At 44.3% G+C, this 13,321-nt stretch overlaps 1 protein-coding gene across 3 annotated transcripts in view; it reads left to right on the top strand.

The window, feature by feature from the left end:
- The window catches only part of EML6 (EMAP like 6), a gene marked incomplete at both ends in the record, with an annotated part of 80,574 nt that extends 69,632 nt beyond the window's left edge, over window positions 1-10,942 (top strand). For 2 of the 3 annotated variants that reach the window (XM_080341863.1, XM_080341861.1), the window contains 13 exons: window positions 352-481; window positions 997-1,095; window positions 2,735-2,908; window positions 3,586-3,794; window positions 5,003-5,160; window positions 5,820-5,934; window positions 6,841-7,029; window positions 7,970-8,142; window positions 8,680-8,842; window positions 9,167-9,270; window positions 9,552-9,705; window positions 9,810-9,910; window positions 10,918-10,942. In XM_080341863.1, the coding sequence (XP_080197989.1) occupies window positions 352-481; window positions 997-1,095; window positions 2,735-2,908; window positions 3,586-3,794; window positions 5,003-5,160; window positions 5,820-5,934; window positions 6,841-7,029; window positions 7,970-8,142; window positions 8,680-8,842; window positions 9,167-9,270; window positions 9,552-9,705; window positions 9,810-9,910; window positions 10,918-10,942 (1,794 nt within the window). Of the gene's footprint in view, window positions 1-351; window positions 482-996; window positions 1,096-2,358; window positions 2,380-2,734; window positions 2,909-3,585; window positions 3,795-5,002; window positions 5,161-5,819; window positions 5,935-6,840; window positions 7,030-7,969; window positions 8,143-8,679; window positions 8,843-9,166; window positions 9,271-9,551; window positions 9,706-9,809; window positions 9,911-10,917 lie in introns of all 3 variants that reach the window. The other variant, XM_080341862.1, reaches the window with a different exon arrangement.
- Between the last annotated feature and the right edge of the window lie 2,379 nt (window positions 10,943-13,321).

Below are 13,321 nucleotides of genomic sequence, written 5' to 3'. Positions count from 1 at the left end.
GGTAGGAGGATTAATAAAATTGGACCTTTTTTGTAAGTTATATGTATTTAGAATGGAAATGTACAGAAACAAAACATTTACAGGCAGCTGAATGATTAAAGAAATCAGGATATAAATGCGGTACCTTGGCTGACCAATTAGAGAGGTAGAGACAGTCTGTGGGAATGTCGTGCCTCAATAAACCAGCAGGGATAACCGATTAGATATTGTTTAACTATTCTCTTGCCTCTGCAAGATATTTGTAGCTTGTGTAGTTGCTTTAGAGCTGTGCTTACATGATCCAAGCTCTGTAATCTCCTTGGTTTTTCTTTCGTTTCACTCTTATTCTTTCTTGTTGTTTTACTTGCCTAGGAGCTGGCTCTAGACCATGTTTTTGGATACAGAGGATTCGATTGCCGCAACAACCTTCATTACCTAAATGATGGTGCTGATATTATTTTCCACACAGCTGCGGCAGGCGTGGTTCAGAATCTTTCTACTGGTAATTCAACTTGAAATAATACTTAGAGACAAAAAAACGCTCTACAAGTAAAATGTTTCGGATTGAAAGCCGTAACTTTTTAACAGTCCTTTAACTTTCTCACGTTTTGCATCTTGATAAATAATGCAAAAAATATATGTTTTTTTCTATCAGATTGACAATTTCTCCTGTTTGGGTCACCCTTGCTCCCTGCTGAAGGCACTGGGGCAGCTTTCTCAGGGGAGAGAGCCTGGCTTGTGGGATGACTGGTACCCCAAAAACATTAGGAGCAGTGACATCCAGTGTTTCATTTTGAGGCTGATTCCCAGTTCCCTGGACATAGCTAGTTTACCAAATATTGCTTTTAAATATAAATAGGTGTGTGTGAATGGTTATGTACACAGTGAATTTGGAAAGGGTGCCTGGGAATGAGAGCACAGCGTGCGTGTAGAACAAGCTGCTGGAATAGTCTCTGCTTCAGCGATGGTTCTGTCTTCGATCCTGTTGTGAGTAAAACCACGTTTGAATTTTATTAGGTAGTCAGAGTTTCTACCTGGAGCACACGGATGACATTCTCTGCCTGACTGTGAATCAACACCCAAAGTATAAAAATATCGTGGCTACCAGCCAGATCGGTAGGTGACTCTCTATGTAACAACATTTTACTCAAAAATTATCAGGGGCACTGATTTATTTTGGGCTGTTCGGTGTAGGAAGTTGCCCAGGACATGCCAGTGTTGCTGTCCTCAAACCTTTTCTTTGATTTTGAAGAGGTAATCACGCTTCAGGATTTTCTTACGATTTCAATTTCATCTCTGATTGTGAGTCTTTGGATTTTAGAGTTAATTGTAGTATTATCCTATTTCAGAAAGCAAGCTTTGATAAACTGCACTAAGTCAGTTCATTAATCTCTAATCATACAATTTATAGAATTCCCTCTTTCCCTCCTGTATCCAAGGCTCTGTTTAGCAGTACAAGTGAAAATACCGTCATGACAATTTCATATGCAGATGTACAAAAGCTACACAGAGAAGGAGAGAAACAGAGGGAAATCTCAACACAAGTTATGACAAATATAAGGGGCCATTTGTGAAACCATGAGTATTTATGTGTTTATTATTGACATGGAGAGTCCTGTTAGATTCCCCAGGGCCTTTTGTAGGGCTAAACGTTGTATGGGAAATGCAGGATCATTTCTCCCAAGCCTTGAGAAGGATCTGCTGCTTTTCACTTACACCAGCTTAACACTGGAATAATTAACTTGAGGAAAAGGAACGGTGTCGTGCTAATTCGGGTCATTCTGGAAGGAGACTCAGGTCCATAACAAGTAACTTAATAGGGGGCAGGAAAACGCTAGTAGATAAGACCCTGAGAAGCCAGCTTTGGCACCTGTACTGGGTGAGTGCTGTCATTTCAGTGGGAATGGTGAGTGAACACGAACACCTGTCCATCTCAGAGCTGCAGCTCTGAATCCGGAGTGCTGGGACACGGAGAAGGTGACTGCTAAAGGCCCTTGTTCTGTTCTGCCAATAAGAGCCCATGAAATCAGTGTTTCTGATGTTGATTGATATTCTGTATAACTACATATCCACTTCGCTTTTAAATCTAGTTATTTTTAAAAACTGCATGTCTTTGGCTTTTCTTTTAAATACCATTTTAAAAAGTCGAAAGTGCTAGATATTGTTGCGATATTTGTGTATAGAAACAAATATACTCAAAAAAGTTCAACAATATTCCTGCTTATTTGTTTTGTTGATTTAATCCATATCCATTTTCAAATTTTTAATTTTGTTTTCCCTCTGGTGCTGATGCTGGTACTTCAGCATTAGAAACGTGACTTATTTCACCTGTTGTTTTCCCTTGGTGCTTCCTCATTTGCCATTGCTCTCACAATGCAGGTGATATGACAGAATTCCCAGGTAAGGCTGATTCGTTTGTGGATTTTAGTCAGCAGAGTTATGTAAATTTTGCCCGTTACCTTGTTGTATCTGTGCGAATCGCGGATACAAGTGAAACATCTACAGACTGTTCATTTTGCATGAGGTTCTTCATAAATGTTCTGTTGTTCTTTTAGAATTTGTCTTACTTCATGACACACAATGATTCCCCCTGTGTTTTGCAAGCTATTATGAGTTTTGGAGTAGTGTTAATCTTAAAAGTTCACAACTTCTAAGTGTCTGTTTAGGTTAAATGTCCTTGAAAAAAAGCCTATTTTGCATTGAAGTTTTCCGGACGCTGAATTAATTCTCTTCTAATCCGTCTTTTTGTACGTAGGTACAACTCCCACCATTCACATCTGGGATGCCATGAGCAAGCAAACGATCTCAATGCTGCGCTGCTTCCACACCAAAGGGGTCAACTACGTCAACTTCAGCGCAACGGGCAAACTGCTGGTGTCGGTGGGAGTGGATCCCGAGCACACGGTCACCGTCTGGAGGTGGCAAGAAGGTGACTCTGGAGCACCCTGTCCCTCCAGCCTCAGCTTTCGCGTCTTTGGGGCAGATTTGTGTTCTTTCTCTGAGCATCACGGCTCCCTAAGTCACAAACTCGGTTGAAGGAGATAGCAAAGTGCTAGAAAACGGGAATGAGAAGTTTTACACTTCTATTATAAGTAGAAGGAAAGAATGTTCTCTAATACAAAATTCCATTAATTTAAGGAAAGTATTTTATTTTTCTTCCTAAAATACTTGAACTTTAAATTTTATACCATAGATAGGCCTTTGGGAAGTAATTTCCAGAAAATAATTATCGTCTTCAGAAGTGGTGGAGAGGAGAAATGTCTCAGCTCATGAGATGTTTCCCTGCGTGTTTCTCCAGATGGTAACTCATGGATGATATTCAGAGTTTCTGTGGTGTTATTCCACTGACCAAGGGGAAAAATCATGCTCTGGAGACCTAAATCTGCATTTCCTAAACCTGCCAGGTGCAGTGGAATAACCAGGGACTTTGCGGGTTGCATGAATGAACATGTTTGATACACTGAATAATGTTGGGTTTTGCTTAGTTTTCAGCATCTGGGACTCAGTTGTCTAATCCAATACCAGGTCGATTTATTTTATAAAGTATCAGAGCTTAATTTTGCAGGTAAATGTAACTTTATTTTTATCCTTTCCTGATCAAAACAGGGGCTAAAGTGGCTAGCAGGGGAGGACACCTGGAGAGGATATTCGTTGTAGAGTTCCGCCCAGATTCAGACACGCAGTTTGTGTCTGTGGGGGTAAAACACATGAAGTTCTGGACATTAGCTGGCAGTGCTTTGCTTTATAAGAAAGGAGTCATTGGTTCCATGGAAGATGCCAAAATGCAAACCATGCTTTCTGTTGCCTTCGGAGCAGTGAGTTCACGTTACTTGCTACCAAATTTTATAATGCGTTTTTATTAAAACTGCAAGTGTCAATTTGCTTTGTTGGAATCCAGTACAGTGTGGGCAGTGCAAGACCACAGAGCTCTGGCTTAGTAGTTAAACCTTAATTTAAACCTTGCACGCCTTTAGATGCTCATGTCAGTTTTCTAAGCAGGGTTGGGTTTCTCTGTTGGTGAACGGTTTTTATTAATGTCTGTACGTACCTACAGCATCAGCTGCCAAGGCTTTTATTTTGCTACTTTACCAGTTATTAGCACTTCACTGGTTGAGAAAAATGTGATCTTGTTATTTTGTGTGTAGGCTCTGCAACCTTTTATTTCCTGCTGACAGTATCTGGCATGACCTATGCTGGTGATCCAGCTAACGGTGACAGTAAGGAACCAGAGCACCGTGCTTTAGGCTTCATAGTTAAGGAAAAGAATGCATATTAATAGTGAAAAAGCAGTGTTACCATTATATTGAGGTCTGAAATAGCTTCTGCTTCATCCAGAAACCCCACAGAAATTACCTTTGCAAAGGTAAAGCATAAATTATACAAATGACCAATTCCGAGAAGCCCTTGATCCTAATTATCAACCCTGGACAATACTACTAATGTATGAAATGTGAATGCACAAAATTAGGCTCCCAAATCTGCATCCTTGTGCCCAAATAAGTGACTTTGCTGTCAAACATTGCTTAATACAAAACATTTCTTTCTATTCTGATGGCATTATTCCAGTATAAAATAGGAGTAATGTAATGGGCACTAAAGACCCCAAAAGTGATTTGAAAAAAGAAGCAGAGTGTAACATTAGAACAAACCAGTGGCTTGTCAGTATTTTCTGTGTAGAAACAGTCCAGCAGACATTTTCTTCTCTAAAATGATCAAACTAACATCCTGTAAGGGGCACCTTCAAAAGGGCAATGAACTCTGCTCCATTAGCATATGTCATGCATGCAGGATGCTTTAATGGTGGCAAGGACCCAGGTGATATATAACATCTCAAATAAACACCATTACAGTGCACTCATTAAATTCATTAAACTCAGTTGCTGGATGCAGATGGTTTTAATTCCTACATACATTGCATAGTTGCCTTTTCTCAGGAAATTCAGTAGCTAAAAGAATTTTGACTCAAACTGAACAGAAGTTCTATGGTATTTATTATATCAGAGATCATTGGTGTTTGTTGCAGAATAACCTTACGTTTACTGGTGCCATAAATGGAGATGTCTACGTCTGGAAGGATCATTTCCTGGTTAGACTTGTGGCCAAAGCTCACACAGGGCCGGTGTTTACGATGTACACGACTCTTCGCGATGGACTCATTGTTACGGGAGGGAAGGAGAGACCGTAAGCCATCTCATCTTCCTAAAGTGCACAGCCTTGCTCTCTCTTAAGTGATAGTTTTATTATATACTCTAGACACACACAATGCTTCCCAGAGTTCAATGGTATCTGTAGTACAGTGGTTGCAATCTAAATTTTACATAATGTGCCCAGGAGTCTTAGTAAGTAAAGGGCTGGTAAGCAGGATATCACAGCCGTGCACGTTACGTGCAAAGGATGCACAGAACCTCAAACTACAATTGAAATGAACACCCGTATAAGCTGCTACCAGCCTGGCATTAGTGGGTTTGTCTTAGTCCCTCAGTTCCGTCAAACGACAGCCAACCTCTCCCAGCGGACGCTCTGGGATTAGGAAGTTCTTTGATTTCCTAGAAAGTAGCGTATTTGCTGAGTTTATCTTGGTGACAGGAATCCGAGAGAACAGTTTGTTTTTCACAGATTAGGCATGATACTGTTTAAACCATCAAGTGTGATAGTGTTTATATTTTTATTATTAATATTTACTTTCCACTGGACAAGCATGAGGTGACTTTATAAGCAGTAGCAGGTGATTCAGTGCATGGTTTATTATTTAATCAGAAGAACACTGCTGGGATTTACATGTGGGATTTGTTGTAGCCTGTGCAGGAGACGTGTGGGTAACACGAGCCGCTTCTTTTCAGCACGAAGGAGGGGGGGGCTGTGAAGCTGTGGGATCAGGAGATGAAGCGGTGCCGAGCGTTCCAGCTGGAGAGCGGGCAGCTGGTGGAGTGCGTGCGCTCCGTCTGCAGGGGGAAGGTGAGCGAGCCGCGGGCACGTCGGGCTCGGGGGGAGGCGCAGGGAAAGAATTGGTAGTTCTGGAGGAGCGTTGTCTGCCCCAGCCTGCTGACAGCCCCTCGCTTGTGTTCTGGGCGCAGTGACGGGCCTCACGCTGCCTTCTGGCTCGATTTTCCAATGACAAAAGGACCTGAGGTACCTGCTTTACAAGGTGTAGGCGCAGCTTAGGGCCTTCAGTCAGGCACAAATCACCCTTGCTGCTTTTTCTTTTTTTTTAAGTCACAAATAAAACATGTTCCTACTGAGAATTGCTGGTTGGCTTCAAGTTTTGGCAAAGTGGAAAAGAATATAAAATAATGAGCAATTTGAGAAGCTAAAATTGCTCTTGCACATGTTGAAATTGTACTTGCGAAAGTTGTGACAGGAGCGTGTGACGCTGCAGGAGTGTTAGTGCAGGGGATGGGTGCCTGTCCAACCTGGCGCCTCAGGAGATGGTCTCTATTTAACTTCCTATTTCAAGTCTCAGGAGTTTGACGTGCTCTTGGGTAACAGCAGGTGCAAGGTGCTTTCCAACAGTCCGACTAAGACTAAAAGCCTGATTTGATTTTTTCAATTATTGCCCAAATATTATCTTTAGTTAGAAGTATGAGAATCCTCCTTTGCAACTTGTGTGTAAACCCTTAGATCTGAATTAAGATCCTTAGTGGCAAGCTGGAAATGCAGGGCAGTCACTCAACAGGAACAGCAGAGCACAGCAGCACATCTCAGCATGTCCAAGTCTCAGTGGTTTTACTCTCCTGCATGAACAAGAAATATAAATCAGGCTGCGTTATCAGATATTTCTGCAGTACATCCGTACTTTACTGCTATTGATGTATTCTGTGTGTTATACTGACAGCCCATCTCTCGTTCTTTTTTTACAAACAGGGGAAAATTTTAGTGGGAACAAAAGATGGAGAAATCCTTGAAGTAGGAGAAAAAAATGCAGCTTCGAACTTGTTGATCGACTGCCACATGGAAGGGGAAATCTGGGGCTTAGCAACTCACCCCTCAAAGGACATATTTATCTCTGCAAGTAACGATGGAACAGCGAGAATCTGGGACCTGTGTGACAAAGTGAGTATCATTAAATCGAAAAGTATCTGATGATAAACCATCATTTATTTATCCAGCTGTGCATTTGCCCAGCTGTTGGCCGCGCCAGCCATGCGCAGGCAGCGACGTTTCTCTGCTTGTTCTGCTCTGTGGCCACGTGCAGGGAACCGCGGTGGTTTAAAAGCAGGGCTGCCGATGGAGGGCCTGGTGCTGTGCGTTGCTTATTTTGATCCAAAAGTGCAGGCTGGAGTGGATTAAGGAAACGTTTTAATTCCGTGCTGCCAGGCTGGGTGACACAGATGTCCTGTCCCTGATGCGCAGAGCCTGGCAGTCACAGCTCTCTGCTTTAGAGCCGTGCTCTAGAACCGGGCACGTTGCACATGTGGCGTTCAGCATGTTTTTTCCAAGTCAAATTGCATACCAACCAACATTTAAAAAAGAACAAATAAATAAAACGTTTTTTAAAAAATAACAAGTTTCTGCCTGTGCATAAACGTTTCCAAAAGGTCGCTGCCTGAGCTAACGGGGATCATTTTAAATACAGAAAATGAATATACTATAGATATGAGAGAAAATGCAAGAGCGTTCCAGTCTGGTTTCACTCCCGGGATGGGCAGTTGCAGAAGCTCCATCACAATCACCTTTCACACAAAGGCAGAAATGGATTTTTCAGCCTTTTCTGCTAAACAATATTCTTTCTGGTGTAAAACTTGGACTCACCCTGCAACAAGATGGGTGCAAACATGAAACCCATCTGAGCTACACTGCTATTTAGAAGCCTGGTTTGCAACATATGCCTGGTGGGATGTGATTTTTTTAATGTGAAGTTTCGGATTTATATTTAGAGGAAACTATAGACATTTTGTTTTCAATAAGTGACTTTAATACTTAGCGTTTGGAAGCTTTCCAGGTGGTGGGCTTGTCCAGGGGAGGAATGAGCCTCTTGCTTCTGTTCCTGCAGAAACTGCTGAACAAAGTGAATCTGGGTCACCCGGCGCGATGTGCTGCGTACAGTCCTGATGGTGAGATGGTTGCAATTGGCATGAAGAATGGAGAGTTCGTTATTTTACTTGTAAACAGCCTTAAGGTTTGGGGCAAAAAGCGAGACAGGAAGTCTGCGATCCAGGATATCAGGTAGGGCCGCAGTTCAGCCGCGCTTCTCGAAGTGCGCAGCCCTTACTCAAGAAAAGCCCATCAAGGTCCAAGTGCATTCTGGATTTTTGTAAGGCCGGATTTGCTTAAACCTGCTTGAAATCATGAAATGCATTTACTGCTGACTGGTGGTTTTACATATACCTCAAGCTTATGTATCTTATATACCGCACATTGTGACGAATTCAGTTATATCCACTTGAATATAGCCAGTAATTTGTACACTGTGGAGCTGGGGTTATGGGAATTAATGTTATAGTGCATTTTTAAATGGCAATTCCTGTTGCCTTCCCCCAGAGGATTACGTTACAGTGCACGTGGAGTGCAATATCCACACCAGTTCGCTGCCTACAGCGTCCTCCGTCTTCCTCATCCGTTAAGCATCAAGGTTCGGTTGTTGATAGAAGGTTTTTGTGGTTTCCAGTAGAAATTTGTTGTTTTGTGTTAACGTGAAAGGCAAAAGAAGATTCTTGCACAGAAACAGCAAATTATATCCCCATCCTGTGTTTCATTGTGCAGGATCAGCCCGGATAACAGGTTTTTGGCAGTGGGTTCACAAGAACAGACTGTGGATTTTTATGATCTCACTCAAGGTACAACCCTGAACCGAATCGGCTACTGCAAAGACATCGCGAGTTTTGTCATCCAGATGGATTTTTCCGCAGACAGCAGGTACATCCAGGTACGTCTCAGGTAAAGCCACCTTTGTATTTATTGCCACTTAGGGTTACCGGGTAATAGGAACAAGAAGAAAGAGTGAGGGAGGCTTTCCAAAGTCGTTCTGAATTTCCAGGTGCCCCCCCTGTCCTTGGGATGGGCTGCGTGTGATACCTGAATTCACACCTGAGCTTTCCCCCGGGAGTCTTTCTGACTTAGCAAAACTGGGCTGAGATAAACCAGCGAACGCTTCCTGATCAAACCCATTGAGACTCTTACTGCTGGAAATCTTACAAATAAAGAGATGTATTAATGGCAAGTTACCAGCTTTTTCCTTTCCTGCTTTCAGGTATCAACGGGTGCCTACAAGCGTCAGGTTCACGAGGTACCACTGGGAAAGCAAATAACGGACCCTGCAGTGATAGAAAAGATCACGTGGGCCACGTGGACCAGGTAAGAACTCCAAAGCACGAGTGGTCCCACGAGAGATAAAGCTCAGGATTTATGGAGAGCGATAGTTTAGGATTCACACGCACACAAAAATGTACGTTCTTAGGACACTTTTTATTATGAGATTGCATTCAGTGCAATAATTTAGAGGGGAGAACACATGGATTTTCAAATAAGGTGGTTTTTTCATTATGAGGCCGTGTTGCCTCCCCCTGCTCTAGAAGAGAACAGCAGCAAGTCAGCCTTGTACTCTAATGCTCTTTTTTAACTTGCATTTGGAACAGCATCCTGGGAGACGAAGTCATTGGAATTTGGCCGCGAAACGCAGATAAAGCAGATGTCAACTGCGCCTGTGTGACCCACGCTGGCCTGAATATAGTCACAGGAGATGACTTTGGCCTGGTGAAACTCTTTGACTTCCCATGCACTGAAAAGTTTGTAAGTGGCTGTTTTATGATGTGAACAGCTTTGCTGTTGCGCAGCTCCAGACGCAGCCGAGCGGCCCCTGCACCGCTGCCTCAGCCGCTGCTCTTTCCCAACAGGCCAAACACAAGCGGTACTTCGGGCACTCTGCGCATGTCACCAACATACGCTTTTCTCACGATGACAAGTACGTGATAAGCACGGGAGGCGACGACTGCAGGTAACCGCTTATTTATTTCGATGACGATCAGAAATGTTTTGTGTGTCTTTCTCCGCCGAACGCACAGCAGCACGTACCACCTTCCTCAGCGCCCTTGGCACTCGCTGCACCTGTGACAGGTTCAGCCTGTTTTCTTGCTCTGGAATTGCTGGTTTGTGGTCACTTGCAGCAAGAGGCGCTGCCGGAGCCCCGGCTGCGGCACAGGAGCCTCTCGTGAGTCCGAGGAGCGTTTAGATGGGACAGAGACAGCTGCGGGGGTGTCATTCGCTCCACAGTAACTGAATAGCTCCCGCCCAGCAAAGGGTAGCATAGGAACTTGGGTGGACAGAAGCGCAGACGGATTTAGAAAGACATTTCAAGTAACAGGAGGCTTCGCAAAAGGTGCTTTAAGTTTAAGGTGTTTGAGGGTTTTTCCCCCTAATTTTAAAAAAAAACAACACAAAAAGCCAAGAGCCTGTGTGTGTGTGCATGTATGTGCATTGAGGCTGGATCGCCCCTCAGGGGTATTCGAGCTTCCAGTGCTGCTCAGAGAGGACAGAATTGTCACGCAAAACAGGGAGCACCAAGGTGAGGAACAAAATCTAAACGTGGTTAAACACAAACTGTAAAGGCTTCTTAAACAGCAAAATGTGAAACTAGAAAATCCGAAAAGCAGCAAGGGAGGAACCACAAGGAGACGAAGCCTCACAGGAGCAAAGATGGAAACATTGCAGTCAAGAACCAGGTATTTTAACTGCTCACTCAGGAGGGAACATACAAGCTAGGGAGGGCAGGATTGAGTCATTTTTGCCGGAACACTGATGTATGTTTTGTGACACGGCTCCTCTCAGCAAAGGTAAAAACCGAAGTGCTTGCTTTGATGTTGATTTGAGGGCTTAACGTTGCTTTACTGGTCAGTCTCCGTTCAGAGCCGTGTGCGCACGTAACGCAGCCTCTCTCGGTGCAATATGCTGAAGGGTGTCATCGAGTCACTCAGAAAAATAACTGTGTGGTCTCTGTGTTTGCAGCGTGTTCGTGTGGCGATGCCTCTGAGAGGAGCGCGCAGCCCCGGCCGCCCGCGCCGCCCCGGCCACCTGCCCCACTGCTGCGGTGACACCCCCATCGTCCCCGACCGCAGTGAATGTGCGTCTGGAAGCTGAAGTGCGAGAGGGAGCGGCTCCGTAACCCGGGTAGGCCCAAGTGCTGAACACTTCACTCACAAAGCTGCTTTTGCCTGATACTGTGTTATTCAAACCGTGTCTGAAACGGGAGCACACTGAGGAAAGGCTGGGCCCTTTAATTTGTGCCATTTCCAAATTGATGATTGAACTCTTGTTCAAGAAGTTGGTGGTTTTTAACCACGCTTGTTTCAAAACTCCAATTTGGTGCACTGAGCAAACCTGCAAGTGTTTAATGAGCATGCTGGGGTTTCCACTTCAGCTTCCAGTAATTGAAGGAGCAAAGTATCATTTTTTTTAAGTGTGTTTTATTTTTAAATATATATATTTGGCAATTTTTTCTATCCATTAAGTGCCTTTGAATAATTTCGCAGTAGTATGGGCTACAGTCTTGCCTCCCGCCAGTTGCTTTCAACATACGGTGCTATAACTTTGACACAGGAGGGCTAATATCCATCATCACCACCTGTTCCAGCCGCACACCTCCGTTCTCCCGGCCTCGCTTTGTTTGTCCTACCTTCACACCTGAGTTCCAAAGTGTTTCCAACAGCGAGGAGCTGCGCGCTGTTGTACGGCCGCGTTCGGCCTCCGGGTGAGCTGTGCAGCACTGGGGCTCCGCTGCAGCCCCCCCGTGACCCCCAAACGGGGAGCAGGGGCAGAGCCCCGGGTAACTTGTAACGAGAAGGTTGTTCCCCAAGCGCTCCTGCGCTCTGGCTGTGGGAAGATGTGCTGTAGAGGTGAGTGTGGCACAGGCGGCGGGCAGCCTGTGCAGTGCAGAAGGGGTCTGGAAGATCCAGAATCGCCCTTTCCCACTTTCCCATTCTGGAGGCGCCTCCTGAAGCCGCCCCGAGCCATCTCGGAACGCCTGGTGCCCTCTGGCCGGCAGCGCGGCCTGTGCTGCTTAGGAGTAGAAAATAATCACTCCGATACCAGGAAATTCACGTGTCCTGGAGAAAAGCCCCGTTTTCGCTAAGCTGGGCTCCTCTCCCCGTGAGCGGTTCGGTTCTCTTGCAGCCGCCCGGCTGTGGGATCAGGCAGCTGAGGGATCAGGAGCGTCCAACCACGGAGCCCCCGTGCAGATGTTCCCAAAAGGCAAGTAAAGCTGTTCCACCCTTGTTAACAAACACTTTGTCAAAAGCCAAAGCTACAGGGACAATGGAATGGGAGAAAGAAAACTAATTCCACTTTCTCCATCGAAACTGTTTAGAAAGGGACAGAAAAGGTGGGCAATGTCGAAACAAATGATTTTTGCGATTTCTGGCATGGAACAACATCCATAATTTGAAATTGCTTTTCTTTAAAAAAAGCTGTTTGTTAACCAAAGGCCAAAATAAAACACTTAGACTTGCACGTAGCCTTTAAAAGGAAACGTTACCTAACTAGTGCTCTAGCCCCAGCTCAGGACAACGTCCCTTTGAGCGCGGAGCCTCGTGTGCTGCACAACGGCCAGTTCGATGGACGGGGAACACACAAAAGTGCTTCAGCAACCTCCAACAATCACCTCTTTTTAAAACCGAATTTATTAATGCCTTATATTACTATACAGAAGATCAGTTTGTCAGATACACAATAAGAGTCCCTATGCAGTCTTTTTTTTAAAGAAACCTCCTCGATCAAGTAATGTACTCGTTAGGTGGTAATGTCAGTGACACCTGCTTTGCCTACGTTGTACTAACGTTTGCCTTCCTTCCACTCTGATTGTATCCCCAACAAAACCAGTTGCGTGGCAGAACCAATTAATCAAGGGTGATGTGGTAAATATCTTAAAGCAATAGTGTCTGCCAGGAAAACACCTGAAATTTGTATGTTTATAAGGTTGGGCTTTATGTATAGTATGTTCAGAAGTAATGCTGTATTATACTGTAAACTATTAGTGCATGAATTTATTTTTCACTGGTCAAGATGCCATTAATTTAAAATCTGTGTCTCAAATAAATTTGGATACAAGTTCTTGATGTCCAGCTCTTAAATCAAGTTGCTCTGAAATGGTTACTGAGCCGCCCTTTGCAATTTCCTTCGAATTAGAAAATGGCATTGTACATTATTGCCTCAAAAATAAGAGAAAGCAAGGATGTTCCTTTAGCAAAAGCTAGAATGTATGTGTCACAAGTGTCAACGCCGACTCACGCCACTGAAGTGGGACCTGCCGCTGTCACCCCGTGTCACGGAGCGGGAGCTGAACAAACTGCTTCACACTGCACAGACAAAAGGAAAGGGATCAGGAGACCCGGCTACTCACATCGCTACGGCTGAC

Source organism: Nesoenas mayeri (assembly GCF_963082525.1).
Source record: "Nesoenas mayeri genome assembly, chromosome: 3".
NCBI classification, from domain to species: Eukaryota; Metazoa; Chordata; class Aves; order Columbiformes; family Columbidae; genus Nesoenas; species Nesoenas mayeri.
Note: the sequence above shows the minus strand (reverse complement) of the source record. Positions and strands in the feature narration are given on the sequence as shown.